The following is a 20494-nucleotide window of genomic DNA, read 5'->3' as shown; positions in this document are numbered from 1 at the left end:
TCTCTATCACCTGTATCTGCATTATAAATAATGTAGTGCCGAATGGCATCAGTACATGGAATTTATGTTATATAAAATAGCTGAAAGAAACATACTCAAGAATACTAAAGGGAATACATACGAAAATATCTCAACTCAAAGTAAGGCATGCAAATATGGAATAAGTCAATGCTTTATAGATAATAAATAAGTGAATGTAACTCATTATAAAAATAATAGTCACTCTTTGGGGAGTTTTTCTAAGAGACAACCATCACTATGAGCATCGTGATGATACAACAAATTGTTGTTGTTGCTACAGCCGTCAAATACCTTTTTAGGATAAGGAACACAAACTCATCTTATGGATCCAATAAAAGTACGTAGCAGGGGCTGAAGTTCCATATTAGGGACTAAATTGAGGAGTCGCCTGAACCAATAGTATGAATCTATCATATGCTAGCTACGTAGTTTATAGAGCTTGAGTTGTTCTACACTCTTACCCAAATTGTTGTTCAATATTACGACAAAAAATATATTTATTATACTCATATTCTAAAGTTATTTTACTCAAAATAAAACTCATTTAGTCTCATTGGACTTTATCTCAACTCTTCACAAATCAAGTCTCCTTTTTAAAATAATTATACTTCTCAAAGTTAGTAAATATGTAAGATATAACATTTAGTTTCTCAATCATAGTCTCAAAATCAATACATAATACTCTAACTCATAGACTTGATAGTGATCATGCTCAAAATCAGTGAATAAAAGACTTCACAACTCAAGTACTAAATTATGCGCAAAACTTCTTTCTCAATTAAAATATGAAATTTAAATCATTCTTTAAACTCAAAATAATGGATAAATTAAACAATTAAAATACTTAAGTTGGGATCATGTGAATGTAGACATGAATGATAATTCAAGAGCTCAAATCATGGGAATTATTACAATAGACTTAAATATACAAAGAACTCAATAAGGAATTTCATAGCTAACTCAAGAACTTAATTTAATGGGATTAAAACTCAAACTCGAACTCTTTAATTATGGAATTGAGATTTAGGAATTGTGGACGAACTCAATCCAATGCTATGAATAGCCTTACATACCTGCAAGATCGATTATTTAAGAGAAACTTGAAGAACTTGGTTGAAATGCTCAAACCCTAGCTTTTCTGCTCTCTAATCCTTGCTCTAAAAATATTCTAAGTGTTAATGAGAGAAAAGGGACATAGGATACTGATATAGGATTATTTTAGTTCCAAAATATCAGGGTTTTAGTTTCAAAAAGGTGTCCTTTATGGGTCGTTCTACTGACAGTAGGACTTCCTACGAACCATAAAAGACCTTTCGTAGAAGCTAGGGTCCAAAATTGGACTTCACTAGAACTTGGTGCATTGGTTCTACGGACCCTTTCTATGGGCCATAAACCCTATGATGGATCATGGAAGTGGATCGTAGACTCTCATTGAAGAAATCGGGCTTGGAGTCTACGGATGCCTCTACGAATCGTACAAGTTGTTATAGGTCATAGGACCCAGTCATAGGGTCTTGGTGCAAATTCCAGTAGCTATTGGAATGTGACACTTGGGTCTATGGGTGACCTTATGGGTCATAGGAATTTAAACGTGTCGTAGAAATGGTTCGTCGAATGGGGTCTGAAGACTTGGCTCAGGTTCACTTCTACGGACCCATCCTATGGTCCGTAGAAACTTCTATGGGCCGTAGAAACCATCCATAAAGGGACCTTTAAATCCGACTTTTCTAAATCTAAGGGGATTTTATAAGTCCCACCTACGACTCGTAGAACCTTCTACGGGTCATAGGTACCCTTTGTAGCTCACTGGGCAATGCATTGTACTCACTTTCTTTGGATTACGTGTGATTGATCTTATTTAGAATAGCATGAGTTGTTATAAGGAAGAAGGAAAAGCTTAGCCCTAGGTTCATTGGCCCTTTTGAGATCTTGGAGAAAGTTGGAGAGGTAGCGTATATGTTGGCCTTGCCACCAAGCTTGTCCGTTGTTCACCCTATTTTCAACGTTTCCATTCTCTTGAAGTGTGTATCTGATGAGTCCCATGTGATTTTGATTGATTATATGGTATTGGGATCCGGACTTGACATTTGAGGAAGAGCTTATAGCCATTTTGGATAGGTAGGATTGAAAGTTAAGGACTAAGGTGATAGCTTCTGTAAAGGTCCAATGGAAGCACTATCTGATTAAGGAGGCTATTTGGGAGATCGAGTCAAATATGCATTCCAGATATACATAGTTTTTTAAGGCTTCAAGTACTTTATGTTTGAGGACGAATGTGGTTTTTAGTGGTGGATAATATAATGACCCTAAAGGTCATTTTTAGATTTTTTTATAAAATTATCATTTTACCCTCCCTTTAATTGCCTTGAGTCATGTTTGATCAATTTTTGAGATTAAAACTGAAATTGGACTGAAAATTTGATATTTTAGAAAGTTTGAGAGTTTTGAAAGCTTTAGGTTGTTTAAAATTGAGTTTTGACATCATCCGAAACTATGAGTCTCGGAATGGAATTTCATTAGCTTCGAAATGTAAAATTTGGTCTAGGAGAGTTTTTGTTTCAGTTCCAAGATTTTATGCTGATTTGGATCCTTGATTGTGATTTGAGTGAAAATTAAGGCCTAAATTTGAATTTGGTCAACATTCTAAGTTCGAACGCTGGAATTGGACTTTATTTTTTATTCCATTAGATTCAGGAGGTGATTTTAGGTCTAGGTAGGGCTTCGGTTCATTTTTAGGAGGTTTTGAGGGCATTTTAGTTTTTTGGGGGTGAAAGTTAGTACATTGTAACTTTAATGGGTTTCGATTCGAAGAGACTTCAAATTCATATTCCGATGATTTCATTGAGTCCAGAAAGTTAAATTTAGTTGGGTAGCATATATGATTTATGTGCATGAGATTTTGAATGAATCTCGAGGGTCCATTTGGAGAATTTTGAGCCTTGGTGTTTTGTTGATAGTTGGTAGCTGATTTCTTTCTCCGCATTTGCAGGGTCTTGGCCGTGATCGTAGAGGGTAGTGTTTTCCTTCTCCATGTTTGTAGATCCTGGACCGCGATCGTGGAGTGTAGGGTTGTCTCTTTTCTATTTCCGTGGGGCCTTGGCCACGATCGTGGAGTACATTGTGGTAACTTTTTCAATTTAGTGGCGCCTTGACTGCGATTGCATAGAACAAATGCATGACAGTTCATTAATTTCCCAAAAACGTGATTTCTTCCCTATTCCACCATTGTTGACCTTGGGAGCTCTAGGGATGCAATTTTAAAGAGGGTTTTCAAGATAAATCTTTTGGGTAAGTGATTTTAACTTCAATCCTTCATTACCCATTTATTATTTCACAATTCTACATCAAAAATAGTGTTTTCAATTCCAAAAATTGAGGGGGGTTTCATTAACTTAGATTTGTAGTACAATGAGGATTTAAGATTTATTTCAACTCATTTTCGATATGATTTTCACCTATTAGTTCAAAATCTTTGAGGATTATGATTTCCTATAAAGATTCAAGATTTGCCCTAGGCCCTAGGGTTTGATTTTGTGGGTCAACTTGGACCCAATTTTCAAAACTAAAAAACTGGGTATCATTGTTCATGTTATCTTATGGGATTTCATACTTCATTAGATTTTGTGGATTCGAAAGCTCGACTTAAAGAAAAGGCTCAAGTACTGAATTGATTTTACTCTCTTTTAAGGAAGTGGACCTCTTTGACCTTCTGTAAAGTGTGATTGAACCTTGTATGCCTTGTTGTGTGATTAAGAGTAATAGGGAATGGCGAGGGTATTCGTATTATTCTACTCGTTATGTAATATGGTAAATATAGTGATAATAATCATATAGGAGTAAAATGAATCCATTGCTTTGATAATATATGATTTGCGAAGATTATGTGTGATTGGTTATTGATATGGAAGTTATCATCCTCTCATTTTTCATATGAATGTATTTATTTTCATTGGTTTTGAGACACTATTGTAATGGGTATTTTGAGAAAGTGATGAAAAAAGAGAGAACAAAGAGGACAAATCATTATTCGAGGGACGTGTCATGCGCCGTGGTTGGTATTATATTCAAGAGATATGCCCCGCGCTGGAGATGATATGATGTTCGAGGGATGTGCCCTGCGCCGGGTTAGGTGCACGGACTGATATGTCCTTCATGGGTCCTGGCATGATATTTAAAGGGTGTGTAACATTAGGACAGACATGCATCACTCTATATGACATTTCACGGCATTACTTTGCATTTTATCCTTGGCTTCTTGAACTTTCTGAGTGAGTAGTTATGGCCTTGTGATTATTGAATATGAAATCCCGTGATGATAATATGTATGTGTTGAGATGCAGATCGTGAAGTGTTATATTTAATATGGTGTTCTGTATATTGTAAATCGCTAGGTTTGGTTCTCTGATTTTTGTGCAGGTTGTAGTATGTAGAGGTTTGGTTGGTGCTTTGGGAATGCAAGTATTCAATAATACTTTACTTAGGTTAGATAGGGCTTCTTGTTGAGTACCGTTGTTGTTTGGTACTCACTTCCTTGTTTTCTACACTTGTGTAGGTTACGGGCTCGAGATGTCTTGATTTCCCCTTCTCATCTTCATCCCATGCTTGCTTTTGGATCTCGTGAGGTAGCTTCTTGTCTTTTGGAAGATGTCACCGGCTCTTTCATTACGTCCTTGTTCTATCATAGAAATGGAGACATTTAGACTTGTACTTCTTTGAATCTATGTAATACTTAGAGACTTGTACACGTGACACCATATTTTGGGGTCATTTTAAGTTATTTTATTTTTCAGCACGTTTAAGTAATGATTAGTTCTTACTTCCTATTTTATTTCATCATTTATCTTTGAGGGTCATTTTGGTTGTCCTGTCTTGGTAGGATAAGAAGGATGCCCTCACACCCGATTTTTGAATCGTGACAGTTGTAAACCATATTTACACCATAAAGATGATTTACATCAATATAGTTATTTTAGTACGTAACATAATGTATATAATTATTCATTCATATATACGAAATATAAATTTTTATAGAATTGTTGATTTAAATGTATGAAAAATAGTATACATTGTGATATAAAAAAAATACATTTTTAAAGAAAACCTAACACAAAAAAAATACATTTGTTAAAAAAATCAGAATAGAACATCTTCGCTGAAAAATTATCAATGCTCAAACTACGAGTAAAAGTGGAAAACTAGATTTAGGATGTATGAAAATTTGGTGAACACGAAATATTTTTGACCTCAGTAACAAAATAATTAAAAATGGTGGAGAGAAGGAGAAAGAGATGACTGGAGAGAAAAATAGAAAAAGATAGAGAATATTCAGGATAAAATTTGGTAAAGAGAAAGAAAGAGATTTAAATTTTTTGTTACCACGGTAAAGAATCTATATGAATATCAATGCAAGGTGTAAAATCAAAAAAAATGGGTAATTAATCTCCACTCCCAAAAGACCGGCCTAAATCTCAATATTTACGGCTAAATTGTTATGTTTTGTAAATAAAAATTATATAAACTAAACAAAATGGACTCTTTAAACAAACTTTATCACCCCATACCCCACCCCAAATTAATTCTTTCAAGTACTCATTCAGTCCAAACTAATTACCCCCGTAACCCCATTAATTATTTTTAAATTCACGCGTTGACGTCATCACAGAGGATTAAGCTCAGTCATACATGATATCAATATGGTATCAACATACCGACGGAGTATCACAAAGAATCTATTTACTAATTAGTTTAATAAATAAGATTGTGATTTTAATAATTTTCTCTTAATTATTTTATTTTTATTTCTTAAAAAAAGAATTCAATCTTATATGATACCGATAAGGTATCAATATATTGCTATGGTATCATTGAGAATTATAAAAGTCTTTCATAAGGATTTTCAATATCATGATAATATACGAATATACTTCGGTAGTACCATTCATGTAATATTGAATGACCTAGGAAAACCTTTATGATACCATCACAGTATAATATATACTGTGATAGTATCATTCAACATTTGTATGAAACGATCCTTAATGATACTATGCCAATATATGATGGTTCATGAAAATATAGCTGAAGGATTGAAGTAAGCATCAATGATACAATGACAATATATAGACATACTGTGGTGGTATCATTAAGGACTGAAGCAGCATCAATGATACCATGTCAGTATATTGATATACGACGGTATCTTGGTCGCGAATCTCATGCTTTGGGGGTATGAATTGTAAAGGAATATTTGTCTGTAATCATTTTGTTTTTATGGGACATAGACTTAGTTTTTCCAAAATTATATTTTGTAAATAAAAAATAGTATATTCAGGTGTAGTAATTTAGGATCTTAAACACATTATTTATATGATTTTTTCTATTTTTAATCATAAAAAATAATTACAATCTAATAAGTGGAATAATTACATTTTAACCCGAAAATTAACGTTAAAGGTAATTTAAGTCTTATAAAAGAAAGGAGAATAAATTTAAGTCATTTCCAATGCATTAGGGGGGGATTTTGACCTTTTTCATAAATAGAACGAGGTTGAATCCTACTCTAAACCACATCCACACCACACCTAGGAAGAAGTAGAAACAGAGATAAATATAGTAATAATTTGATTCTGCCACTACATACAGTAAATGAGAAAAAAAAATTAATTTAATTCAGCACCATAGTAAGTAGGAGAAAATATTTAATTTAATTCTTCATTTTACAAATCAAAACAAAATAGAAGTTTGTGACATTCACTAGAAGAACAAAAAAAACCTACCGTCACCGGCTTGATTACAGGGAAAAAATAAAAAGTCAGTCTTCTGAGATATTGATATAACAGGGCGTAAGTATTGAAATTTTATTGTATTTAAATTCGTAAATTAATTTGGATTGTATTAAATCCAATAAAGTAGTTCAAATAATGTGACAATTCAAGTCAAATAAATGAGCTATTAAAACCACACCACGTGTAAAAATCATATGGCAATTCAAGTCAAATTCAATGAGCCACTAAAATCAAACCACAAGTCAACGTTATGTGGTAATCCAAGTCAAATTAAATGAGCCACTAGAATCACGCTACGTGTCAAAGTTATGTGGCAATTTAAATCAAATTAAATAAGCCACTAAAATCATGTCACATGTCAAAATTATGTGGCAATCCAAGTCAAATTAAATGAGTCACTACAATCATTCCACGTATGTATGTGACATGTTCTGACCAATCAAATTAGAGTTCTTTACCAGAGGAATTTGATTGGTCAGTTCAAACCGACCAATCAAATCACACAAGTAGACCATTCCCTACAACTATAAATAGAGATCCTCATTATTCTTAGTAAGGGGTGGTTTTGAAGAACAAGAAGCACGAGGAGAGCTTGTGGATCAAAGGTTGCAAAGTCTCTACAAGCTACAAGGTCAAGCATTGAAGCACTCAAGAACTCAAATTCAAGATACAACTCAAGATAAGACCACCAGATTCAAGAACAAGCTCAAAAGCCCTTGATCTCAAATACAAGTTGAGATCAAACCCATCAAATTTACAAGTCAAGATCCAATACACCAAATTCAAGATCCAAACCACCAATTCAAGATCAAGCTTCAATCCTTTTGATTCAAGTACAAATAAAGATCAAGTTCATCAAGATTCAAGATTAGGCAAAGTCCCTTAAATTCAAATACAAGTCCAGATCAAAACCACCAAATTCAAGATTAAGCTTCAAGCCCTTGGATTCAAGTACAAGTCAAGATCAAGTTAAGCAGAATTCAAGAACAGGCTTCAAAGCTCTTGAATTCAAGTACAAATCAAGAAAAAGTTCATCAAGATTCAAGATCAAGCTTCAAGCCCTTGAATTCAAGTACAAATAAAGATCAAGTTACTCATATTCTAGCTCTAGTCCATCAAATTCAAGATCAAGCTCAAAGGACATCGAATATATATTCAAAAAGAAGAATCAGAGGTTTCATAGAGATTGTAACACTTACTATATTTTTTAAATCAAATACTACATTTTGAAGCTCCAATTTTCCTGTCTTAATTATTTATTTTTCTCGGTTTGAAAATTTGTTATTTGCAAAGTTGAGTTTCTTAAGACCTTTAATCAAGTTTAGAGGGAGATAACTTGTTAAATATTTTGAATTTGCAAAAATTAGAAGTATCCAAAAATCAGCAAGGAAAAAAATATTTTATTTTTCATTCCAAAAAATTTCTAGAATGCAATGTAATATAGTCTCACTTGGAGAAACAGGAAAGTTTTAGTACAACATAGAAGAACACTTGCCAGAAACTAACTGGCATGTCTTAACTGCAAAAACAATTTGCCATCAATCCCCTGTCATTCTAAATACTACATCTACATTGTCAAGCTCTCTGGATTCTCAACAATCTTTGAAAACGTTTGAAGGAAGGCGGACAAGTCAGCACCATAAATAATCCGGTGATCTGCTGTTACATTCACCTGTATAACATAAGAAAAATATCTTATGGTGAGAACTTTTGGTAAAGCTTTAAAGCATGGCTTCACTATAAAACTTCAAATGATTGTGCATGATTGATTACAACATCAGTAGTTGCACTTTCTTTCAATCAACATAGAACATTACAACAACAACAACCCAGTGAAATCCCACATCGTGGGGTCTGGAGAGGGTAGAGTGTACGCAGACCTGACTCCTACCAATGTAGGACGGCTGTTTCCGAAAGACCCTCGGCTCAATAAAAGCATAGAAAAAGGTCAGACAAGAATATTAGAGTAAATAAGTAGATGACGAAAACGGTCCAAACAATAGTATAATCAAAGCACAAAAAAACAGTAGATATTATTATTAGATAATAACATAAATACCATAAATAACATACATCAGAGTACAAGAAATCATAGTGCGTTAATACGCCTACGAATAAGGGAGAATAAAACCACTATGTACTAGCCTTCTACCCTAATGTGTGTCCTCCACACCCTCCTATCTAGGGTCATGTCCTCGGTAAGCCGTAAATGCGCCATGTCCTGTCTGATCACCTCTCTCCAATATTTCTTCGGCCTACCCCTACCTCTTCTGAAACCATCCATGGCCAACCTCTCACATCTCCGTACTGGTGCATCTGGGACTCTCCTCTTCACATATCCAAACCATCTCAGTCGCGTTTTCGACATCTTGTCTTCCACCGAGGCCACTCCTACCTTTTCTCGAATAGCCTCATTTCTAATCTTGTCACTCCTGGTATGCCCACACATCCATCTCAACATTCTCATCTCGACAACCTTCATCCTTTGCACGTGGGAGACCTTAACTGGCCAACACTCCGCCCCATACAACATAGCTGGTCTAACGACCACTTTGTAGAACTTGCCCTTAAGTTGTGGTGGCACCTTCTTGTCACATAACACACCGGAGGCGAGCCTCCATTTCATCCATCCTGCCCCAATACGGTGTGTGACATCCTCGTTGATCTCTCCGCTGTCTTGCATGATAGAACCAAGATACTTAAAACTACTTCTCTTTTGGATGGCTTGGTCCCCGAGCCTAACTTCCGCGCCAACCTCTTGAGGTGTCTCACTGAACTTGCACTCTAGGTACTCTGTCTTGGTCCTACTCAGCTTAAACCCCTTAGACTCCAAGGTGCGTCTCCAATCTTCCAGCTTAGCGTTAACTCCGCTACGAGTCTCATCGATGAGGACTATGTCGTCCGCAAAAAGCATACACCATGGCACCTCACCTTGAATTTGTCGCGTCAATCCATCCATCACCAAGGCAAATAGGAACGGGCTAAGAGCTGATCCTTGATGCAACCCCATCATAACTGGGAAGTGTTCTGAGTCCCCTCTTACTGTCCTTACCCTGGTTTTGGCACCCTCGTACATGTCCTTGATCACCCTTATGTACGCTACAGGTACACCTTTAGCCTCCAAACATCTCCATAATATCTCTCGTGGGACTTTATCGTAAGCCTTTTTCAAGTCGATGAATATCATATGCAAGTCTCTATTCCTCTCCCTATATTGCTCCATTAGTCTCCTCATAAGGTGGATGGCGTCTGTAGTTGAGCGTCCCGACATAAATCCGAACTGGTTCTCTGAAATAGACACGCCTCTCCTCACCCTCATCTCTACCACTCTTTCCCACACTTTCATAGTATGGCTTAGAAGCTTAATACCTCTATAGTTGTCACAGCTCTGGCTATCCCCTTTGTTTTTGTAAAGCGGGATCATGATGCTCGATCTCCATTCTACGGGCATCGTTGCCGTCGTAAAGATGACATTAAATAACCTAGTCAGCCATTCCAAACATACCGAGCCCGCACTCTTCCAAAATTCTCCAGGGATCTCGTCAGGTCCAGTCGCTCTTCCCCAGCGCATCCTACGAACAGCATCCTTAACCTCATCGACCGTAATACTCCTACAACCCCCAAAATCGTGACTCCTTCCTGTATGTTCCAAATCTCCCAACACAATTTCTCTGTCTCCTTTGTCATTCAAAAGTTTATGGAAGTATGACTGCCATCTTTGTTTGATAAGAGTCTCCTCTACCAATACTTTTCCGTCTTCGTCTTTAATGCACTTCACTTGATCCACATCGCGTGCCCTTCTCTCCCGGGCCCTGGCTAGCCTGAATAATTTTCTGTCCCCACCTTTCTCTTCCAGTTCAGCATAGAGACATTCAAAAGCTGCCATTTTTGTTGTTGCAACCGCCGACTTCGCCTCCTTCCTCGCTATCTTATACAGTTCTCCATTCGTCCACTTCTCCACCTCATCTTTGCTCTCCATCAACTTAGCATACGCCACCTTCTTTGCTTCCACTTTCCCTTGCACTTCTCCATTCCACCACCAGTCCCCTCGATGTCGACTACGACTACCTGTCGAGACTCCTAGCACTTCCCTTGCTACAGCCCTAATATAACTAACTGTCCTATCCCACATATCGTTCGCATCCCCACTACTATCCCAGGCCCCCATATCCTTCAATTTCTCTCCTATCTCAAGGGCACTAACCGTTGTCAAACTCCCCCATCTGATCCTAGGTCGTTCTTCCCCGACCCTCCTCGTCCTTGTCATCTTTATCCCTAAATCCATCACTAAGAGCTTATGTCGGGTTGTAAGGTTGTCGATCGGGATGACCTTACAGTCTTTGCACAAACCTTTATCATCCTTCCTGAGGAGTAAAAAATCTATCTGAGTTTTAGCCACTGAACTACGGAAGGTTACCAAGTGGTCCTCCTTCTTTGGGAAACTTGAGTTGGCTATCACCAATCCGAAAGCTCTTGCGAAATCCAACAGTGCGGTTCCTCCTCCATTTCTGTCCCCGAAGCCAAAGCCCCCATGCACATCATCATACCCTCCCAAAATAGATCCGATGTGCCCATTGAAATCCCCTCCCACGACAAGCTTCTCAGTAGGTGGTATGCCTCCCACTAACTCGTCCAACTCCTCCAAAAAGCGCCTCTTATCCTCCTCGCATAAGCCCGCTTGCGGCGCATAAGCACTAATAACGTTCAACGTGATCCCTTCAACGACCATTTTAATCGACATCATCCTATCATTGACTCTCCTAACCTTCACCACCTGATCTTTTAAATCACTGTCTATTAAAATGCCTACCCCATTTCTATACTTCGATTTACCAGAAAACCAAAGCTTATACCCGTCTACCTCCTTAGCTTTAGAGCCGACCTATTTTGTCTCCTGGACACAGGCTATATTAATCTTCCTCTTCTTTAGAATCTTAACCAGTTCTATGGATTTACCCGTTAACGACCCAATGTTCCAAGAACCTATTCTCAGTCTAGACGCTCCTTTAACCCACTTACCTCTCCTTGGTTCACCGATCTACCTGCATCTGTACAAAGAACCAAACATAGTTATACCTAAGTTTGCTGCCCAAGCGCTCACATTGGAGAAGTAGAGATACAGGAGTCATCCAAAAAAAAAAGTGCATTAGGAGGATAAGCACAAGGAATAACCAATTAATAAATTGCCTGATGATGCAGGTAGATCGGTGAACCAACAAGAGTGAACCACAAGGGAGCACCCAAGTGCATGACCTAGTAATCAATGAAGTGGGTTGAGAATTATAAAATCTCAGATTCAAATCCAAGCAGAGGCCTCTGCCCAAGCCTTGGTGGATAGTCACCCCACCCGGTACCTGTGCTTCCCCAACTTGGTACCTTCGTGGAATAAGTTGAGGTGAGTGCAAGTTGGCTGGACACTACGGTTGTAAAAGAAAATCATCTAAAGAAACCCCTAAGACCAATCTTAACCCTTGAAACTCGGGATAATCGCCCTTGCAATTAGCCAAGACAATGATGTCTAGCCGAAGAAAATTCAAGTATCTTGACTCCAAGCAGCATGTTCAACAGAATACATTTACAAAGAGTTTGTCAAATTTTGTCTTTTAGCTGTCAAAAGACAAAATATTAACTGGCTAGTGGGCCACAGCAATAAGCATGTTCCAAGCTAGTGCATATAAGACATATGTAGGATTGTATATACTATTATTGTTTCTATTTCTATTCTAACACTCCCCCTCAAGCTAGTGCATATAAGGCATATGTACCTAGTTTGTCACAGATGTAATTAACATGAGGACCAGTGAGGGGCTTGGTGAAAATATTTGCAAGTTGATCGCTCAACTTCACAAAATTGACAGTCATTCTCAATGTGCTTTGTCTTCTCATGAAATAGTAGATTTGATGCAGAATGTGATAAAATACAAAATGATCAACTCCACTATGAGTCATTCCAAACTCCTGAATTACTGTGCTGAACTGTCCAAACAAGGCTTGAGACGATTGTTTTAGTCCATTGTAAGACCCCAGAAATCGAAAAGCCGAGCAAAAGAAAAATCTTAGAAAAAGGATGCAGGTGCAAAACTATACAGAACCTTGTATGGACCGTACAAGTATATACAGTCTCTTGGAGGCTATCGTAGAGGGTTCTGTGAAAAAAGGAAATTTTAGGGAAAAGGAAATTTCAGGGCTAAGGATCACGGATGGATCTACGGACCATGAAGAAGTCTATAGACCGTAGACCGTCGTGTAAAGATGGCTTCAAAGATGTGGGGAAAGAGCTGACGTGACGGGAAGTCTTATGGGCCATGTGAGCTCTACGGACCATAGGAGGGTCTGTAGACCACACCACTGGAATTGGGGAAAATTCTAACCCAAGGGAACCTTCACGAAAGGTTATACGGCCCGAGTGAGGTTCCACGAGCTGTATACCCAACCGTGTAGGGAAGGCTTCAGGAACCTTTTGGGGGTTTCTCTTCATGGAGCTTTGTACGGCTCGTATACAGTTCCACGGGCCGTAGAAGGCACCCGTGGAACCTAGTCGACATTTTTCCTAGAGCCATTTTGGGTATTTTCCACGCTTTTAATATTAAGACTTCGACGTTTTGGGGCATTTTCCTATACCAATAACTACCCAAAATCCTTCATTAATTTCTTATTCTCTCAAATACTCTCCCAATCAAGATCTTCTCTCTAAAGGATTCTCTAAAGAATCTTCATCAAGACAAGTAGGATTCAAGCTTCAAGTCAAGTTTAATCTCCAATGCATTAGGGCTTTGATAGCTAAGGTATGTGGGAATTCACCAATGGATTCCTTTCATTCATTGGGTCCCAAAAGAACTGAATTCTCTCAATTCAATTTCACCCAAATTCAAAAGGGTTTCATGTCAATTCTTCATGGGTCTTTTCTCTATCGATTAAATTGATGTTGTTTCACTTGATTATGCATGAATTCACATTACTACATGATTTTAAATTGATTTCACATGGACCCATGCATGATACTATGATTTTCAATTTATGAACTATGAATTTATGATCATGAACTTATGAATGATTTATGAAAAGATATGAATTATGACTCAAGTATGTTTTCAAGCAAGAATGAATGAATTGTGAAAGGTTTTCTCACAATATAAAGGAATCATGATTTAAATGCTTAGAAAGATAAGCGTCGATATGAATTATGTTATGATCATGTTTTACAAGAAACTATTCTTATGATATATGTATAATAAATGATTTATTTATGCAGTTAGGATTAACTTAGCACCGAGAGGACTTTGTGGTGGAGACTTGGTAAGAGTCTCTAGTAGCAACTTCTAGTTCCAAACTACGTGCCCCCGTAGGTTTGCCTTAATTGGCCTAGTTAGTGGATCCACATATAGCACATGATGATGATTATGATATGGAGTCTACCTTGACAAGTAGCCTCTCTCTTCTCGATGTGGGAGTTATGTCGGATTCCATGTTATAGCTCACATAGTCTTAAATGTCAGTTAAGGTTAATATCCCACAAAATGACTATGTTTTCGTATAAGTTCTTAAATGATGTTTTAATGATGCATTGACCTCTTTACATGTTTTCATGTGTTACTTCACACTTCTAAAGTTAATTGGTCATGCATCACATGTTCATGCTTATTATGTCTGTTATTCATGATTATGTATATTTCTCACATACTTAGTACATGGAAACACATACTTTTGCCTACATTATCTCATAATGTAGAATCTGACTCTCATCCTCCGGCACGTGGCTAGATTGGATTGCTCAGTTATCACACAACTTTGTGAGTCCTCATGTTTCGAGGACGTAACCACGATGGTTCCTTTATATCTTTCATTATGACTTTTGTCTTCTTATGTTTTTGGGTGAGCTAGGGCTTGTCCTACGCCCCGGTCTAGATTAGTAGAGGCATGTCAGATTATTATGAGTATGTAGTTCCCATTTATTCGGAGAGTATGCTTGATTCCCATCTATTGAGACATCTATCTATTGAGACTTATCTTCCGCATTTATGATTTTCTTTTGATATTTCGTATTTACCTTATGTATGCTATACTAAGAGGCTTGTTTGGAGTCTCTCAGGATTCTAAGCGTTGTGTCACGTCTAGGGGCTAGCTTGGGTCATGACATCCATAGAGTGACCTGCATAATCGACATACAAGGCTACTAAACTCCCCCTGAGTAACAAAACTAGGTGGTTGCTGCATGTAGACTTCTTCAAAGTGTAGCGGTCGCTAGAAAGTGGTCAATATCTGGCATAAAATATATGAATTGTCTTGGAATCAATAGAAGATTCAACATTAAATAAGAAAGTCACTGAACAGCTGGCCATAACATGCTCATGCATCGAAGTATTAGATATAATGGCTGAAAATGGTCACAATTTGAGAAATAAAATTATATGGATAGGGTCAGAATGATGGCACGAACCCTGCTAAAAAAGAGAATTATACGGGTAAGGTCAGAATGATGGCACGATCGAACTGAAAAATAGAAATTATATGGGTAGGGTTGAATTAACGGCACAACCCTACCGTAAAAGAGAAATTATATGGGTAGGGTCGGAATGATGGTACGACCCTACACAAATAAGAAAGTAGTCACCGAATAGATGGCATAGTGCTACGCAAATTGGATATGAAAAAATAGTCACCGGAAAGATGAAATAGTGCTACACAAATTAGATATGAGAAAGTAGTCATCAAAAGATGGTTTGGTGCTACATAAATAGTATATGGGAAAGTTGTCACCGGAAAGATGCATGGTGATACAAAAATTACATATAAGAAATAGTCACCGAAAGATGGCACGGTGCTATGCAACTGAGATATGAGAAAGTAGTCCGAAAAATGCACAGTACTACGCAAATTAAATATGAAAAAGTAGTCAACGGAAAGATGCACGGTACTACACAAATTATATATAAGAAAACGGTCACCAGAAAGATATACGGTGACCCAACTTTTGCTAACATAATCCATGACCAGACGGGCGGCGTATATGGGTAATAGCCACCGACCGACAGCGGAAGCTCCTTGATTCTCTATCAAGATCATACAAGCTTTGATACCATGTGAGAAATATTGGAGAAAACTATTATTGAATTGTATCTCTACATAATTACATTGAGACCCAATTTATACACACTACATAAGACTCATTTCCCAACTAGGACACTACATTATAATCCTTCTCAAAGTACGATTCCATATATTATTCCAATTTCTATTCTAAGTAGGATTGTATATACTATTCTTGTTTCTATTCCTATTCTAACGAGGAACAATGATAAGCTGTCTTCGTGTGACTTATAGGTCATGAGTTTGAGCCATGAAATCAGCCAGCAATGCTTTCATCAAGGTAGGCTACCTACATTACACACTTGTGGACTGCGGACCTTCCCCGCACCTTGTGTGAACGTGGCATACTTTGTGCATTAAGCTGCCCTCTTTTCCCCCTACATAGCACAAATTACCTCAAAGAATACTAGAAAATCACATCAGGATTGTCACTCTGATGATTATTCTTAACCTCTAATGTATACCTTCATTTGCACTTTGTAGGACCTAGTTGACTAAACCCCTTCCTCACACCACTGATTTCACATATATAGGTGATCGTATTATTGCATGTGCAGAGTTGACAATGGACCGTGATCAAAAGAAAAGTAAAGGAATTTCTGTAAAAATCTAAGCACCTAACACAATACATTAAGGCTATGCGTGGAGTATCCCAAGGCCTATAAACCTCGTTAGAAGCCCTAATACTACCCATGTGGGACTACGATATAATACAACAAATTAGAATAGAAATGAAGTAGAAGAAAAGCAGGGATATGTCAACATAAATGTGGATTAATAGATCTTTAAGGATATCTTCTTTGATAAAACTTTAGAATTCCATAAACTCTATCTGTGATGACAAGAATATAAGTTTTAGAGAATCAGAATTTTATTTAGAAGTTCACAAGTGGAAATGCTAAACCAGACGAACAAACGAAGTTTACTGGAAAAGAATTTTAAAAAGGAAACAAGACAAGATATAGAGGACCAAAATAGAAGAAAGAAACACAAGGATAATGCAGTCATTCTTAAAATCTTCTGAAAGCCGCCAAAAGTTGAAGCAAAACAAGTCAAGGAGTTTTCTGTTGCAATCATTAGAGACTTCTTAAATCTAAACAAACATATGGTGAATGTAATACCTTCTGTTTTCCAGCTTCCATCATTCAGGAGGAAAACATAGAAATGACTTTCACCACAATTTAGATGAGAACTAAGAAACTTCAGTTTCTATGATGGGTCCTGCAAGTTATTATGAGCAACTGCAACAACAACAACATACACAGTCGGTCCCACAATGGGGTGTAGGTTTTCCTAGGAACTACTGTACTTAAAATAAGAGTGAACATTTTTGTGTAACTAAAACATGTTTTAAATGGAAAGCTCTAAGAGGGGCATGTCTAAGCCAAGACAAACTATGCAAAAGAATTCACACTGGTTGCTAGGTGCTATTTGTGTCAGCAAAACTCAGCAAGAATCAACCATCTCCTTCTACACAGCAAAGTTACTACTGAAGTTTGGAACTGCTTCTTTACAGTTTTTGGATTGAAATGGGTCATGCCTCAGTCAGTAGAGCAAGCCTATGAAAGTTGGAATTTTTGGAGAGTTGATAAACTCATCAGAAGAATCAGGGGAATGGTCCCGGCAGTCATCTTTTGGTGTTTATGGACAGAAAGGAACAGCAGATGCTTTGATGGCACATCAACTACAACCTCTTCTCTGAATTCTAAGTGTTTAGTTAATTTGTTTAGCTGGAATGCCCTTACCCCTGGAACTAATGCAGATTCTTTTGTGGATTTTATAAGCTCCTTATCACTACCTAAGATTTTTTTTGTAATGGTGCTCAATCCTTATTTTGTACTTTTGCATCTTTGTGATGCCTATTAATAAAACTTTCTTATTTCATCAATAAAATTAAAAAAATAAAACTTGTTTGTGATTTACCATCTCCTCCAATAAATAGTGTCTAACCTGACCAAAAAAGAAAGGAAGAAATAAAGGTTTTTAAAAGTTTTAACTTCAATGTTTAAAGTTTAAATTCAAATCAGCACTTTCGACCAATTGAACAGAGGAGCTGGATACAAGACATACCAGCATCTTATTTTTGACACAGAAGAAGCCTTCAGCATCAGCGACAACAGTAGGTTTTGATGCTCCAACAGCCATAATAGCCCCCTGAATATCATCCCAGTTTCAAAATGGTTGTTATTTCCTAATAACTGAATGACTTGTAATCAGAAATAGAAGAATGGCTGTATCTAATTTCTAACGTGGCCTGGAGGAAGAATAGCATCAAATCTGTCCACACCAAACATGCCTAAGTTGGACAATGTGACAGTCCCTGAATAGAAAAGGCGTACTTCAGTAACCAAAGATCTCAACAGATGATTTAGCCATCGAGGTACAAACTTAATAACAAAAGATCAAATGAAGTAAATTATTACCTGAATTGTACTCATGTGGCTGAAGTTGCTTAGCCCTAGCCTTGTCTACCAATTCCTTCCACTTGTGAGACAACAGATACAGATCCAGCTACACCAAGGTAGCATAAGCATTATCACTAAATTTGAGATATTTCTCCAGCTCACTTTTGAATTAAGCCAACCCATGAGAAGAGATGCTGCTTAATTTAGAAAAAGAGAATTGGGTTTTGCTACCTTGTCAGCATCCTGAAGCACAGGGGTGATCAATCCACCATTAATTGCGACAGCAACAGCAATATTTATACTGCTATTATAAGTAAAGCTCTTTCCGTCTTTACAAGTGGCATTTACAACTGGATGTTGAGCCAGTGCCATTGCTGCAGCTTTAGCTAACAATGCAGTCATTGTAACACCTTTTGGCTTAACCTGTTATTAATTGAATTTACCAGCTTGTCAAGCACCAGAATTAAAATGCAAATAGGCGCTAGTTCATTTGCAATTTCCATGAAATTCCCACCAGAGGATTTAATGGAGTGCACACATATTAGGCTCAACCTACCTTCTCATACAAAGCATCAAGGGCGTTTGAACAAACTGAATATCCAACACGGAATGTGGGAACAGAGAGGCTCTCCACCATATTCTTTGATACTGCAGTTTGCATTGTGGTGAAAGGAACAACTGTGGACCCTGGAATCTCAGGAAAGCTAGTTGGAGAAGCATTTTTAGTGGAAGCGGGAGTTGGAGAAGCTACTGTATTGGCTGCGGGGATGCTCTTAGATGGCGCAGATGTAATTCCTGCTACTTTCTGGACATCGTCCGGAGTAATCCGTCCAAATTGACCCGTCCCAATCACTTTGTTGATATCAACTTTATGCTGCTTTGCCAACTTCTTTGCATAAGGAGTTGCAATTATCTTTCTAGTCCCAGAAGTAGCCGCTGGCGGAGCAACAGTGGGAGAAGTTGTCACTACAGATTGTCCTTTGGCTTTAGCTTTGGCTTGGGCAATTTCGTCTTCAGTCTCAGCCAAGAGACCGATAGGAGCGCCAACAGGAGCTGTCTCGCCCTCGTTGACAACGATAGCAGCGAGAATGCCATCGTAGAATGTTTCAACGTCCATGTCAGCTTTATCAGATTCGACAACGACGACAGATTCTCCTTTGGAGAGAAGGTCACCCTCCGACTTAATCCAGGAAACAATCTTGCCTTCAGTCATGGTAGAGCTGAGAGCGGGCATGAAGATCTCACGGATCTTCGATTGGACAGCGGGGAGTTTGTAACGGCGAGGGAATGCAGTGGAAGATGAGAAGCTTCGTCGGAGGGACGATGGAGAAGAGATTGTTGAGGAGAATGAGAAAGCAGGAGACCTGTATTGGAGCAGCGACGCCATTGGAAATGCCGAATGATTTAGGAGAGTATTATAATGTGACAAGTTTGTTTTGTTTAGAAGAGAAAAAACGGAGGCGGGGCGGACAAGACGAGGAATACTATAGTGAGTGATGGTCGCGGAGGAGAAGAAACAGGTAGATGGACCTCTAATGCATTTTTTTTACTATAATTTTTAGAAATCACTTAGGGTAAGGAGTAATTATATTTTATTTTTATTTTTTATTAATTTATAAAAATTTCTTCAAATTTATCCTATTCGTATACATAACAATTATTCAGATACATAAATGTTGATACATCGTAAAATTTATTTGTTGAGCTTAAAAAGAAAATAAAAGGTAAAATTAAATTTCAATTTCACAAATTATGCAAAACAAATTGATATCAATATCTCTCAAAATTTTAGGAACTTCAAAAAATTCAAATTTCAATTTTTCTTCTCTCCAATCTATCCCAAATTGTAATAATTTTTTTTTCTTCTTCTTCTTCCTCTTCTTCTTCATCATCCATTTTTTTCTTTCTAGTCATTAGCTATCAATTTTTTTTTAGCTTTTTCATCTACAAATTTCTAATACATATGGATGATGCTCTATCTTTTAGTATTGTGATTACCCAATTAGTTGAAGAAAGATGCACCTTCGACTTCAAAAATCAACTACAGAAAAAACGCCCCAAAAGGTGGTGGAAAGGTCAAATTGTTTGTAGCTCCAGTAAGGACTTTGAGTCGAGATCCATGGATATCGCCATTGTTGAAAGTGAAAAAATCTACCGGAGTTGATACAGAGCAAATAAGAAAGTGTAGACCAATTT

At 37.4% G+C, this 20494-nt stretch overlaps 1 protein-coding gene across 1 annotated transcript; it reads right to left on the bottom strand.

The window, feature by feature from the left end:
- Positions 1–8186: 8186 nt before the first annotated feature.
- Positions 8187–19822, bottom strand: LOC129895451 (dihydrolipoyllysine-residue acetyltransferase component 4 of pyruvate dehydrogenase complex, chloroplastic-like). Its single transcript, XM_055971173.1, has 6 exons — positions 18855–19822; positions 18530–18721; positions 18317–18404; positions 18143–18213; positions 17964–18047; positions 8187–8478 (listed from the first exon to the last, which is right to left on the bottom strand). The coding sequence occupies exons 1-6, from the start codon at positions 19683–19685 to the stop codon at positions 8374–8376; spliced, it is 1371 nt and encodes a 456-aa protein (XP_055827148.1). The 5' UTR covers positions 19686–19822; the 3' UTR covers positions 8187–8373.
- Positions 19823–20494: the final 672 nt, after the last annotated feature.

Source organism: Solanum dulcamara, chromosome 7 (genome assembly GCF_947179165.1).
Source record: "Solanum dulcamara chromosome 7, daSolDulc1.2, whole genome shotgun sequence".
Lineage (NCBI taxonomy): Eukaryota > Viridiplantae > Streptophyta > Magnoliopsida > Solanales > Solanaceae > Solanum > Solanum dulcamara.
This window is presented reverse-complemented; position numbering and strand designations above follow the sequence as displayed.

What these genes read in the sequence shown, in the direction of transcription:
- LOC129895451 (XM_055971173.1), bottom strand. Translation starts at nt 19,685, where the DNA reads ATGGCGTCGCTGCTCCAATACAGGTCTCCTGCTTTCTCATTCTCCTCA. An exon ending in TGCTTCAGGATGCTGACAAG is followed by an intron (nt 18,405 to 18,529) that starts GTAGCAAAACCC and finishes ACCTTGGTGTAG; the next exon opens with CTGGATCTGTATCTGTTGTC. An exon ending in GCCACATGAGTACAATTCAG is followed by an intron (nt 18,214 to 18,316) that starts GTAATAATTTAC and finishes TTTTCTATTCAG; the next exon opens with GGACTGTCACATTGTCCAAC.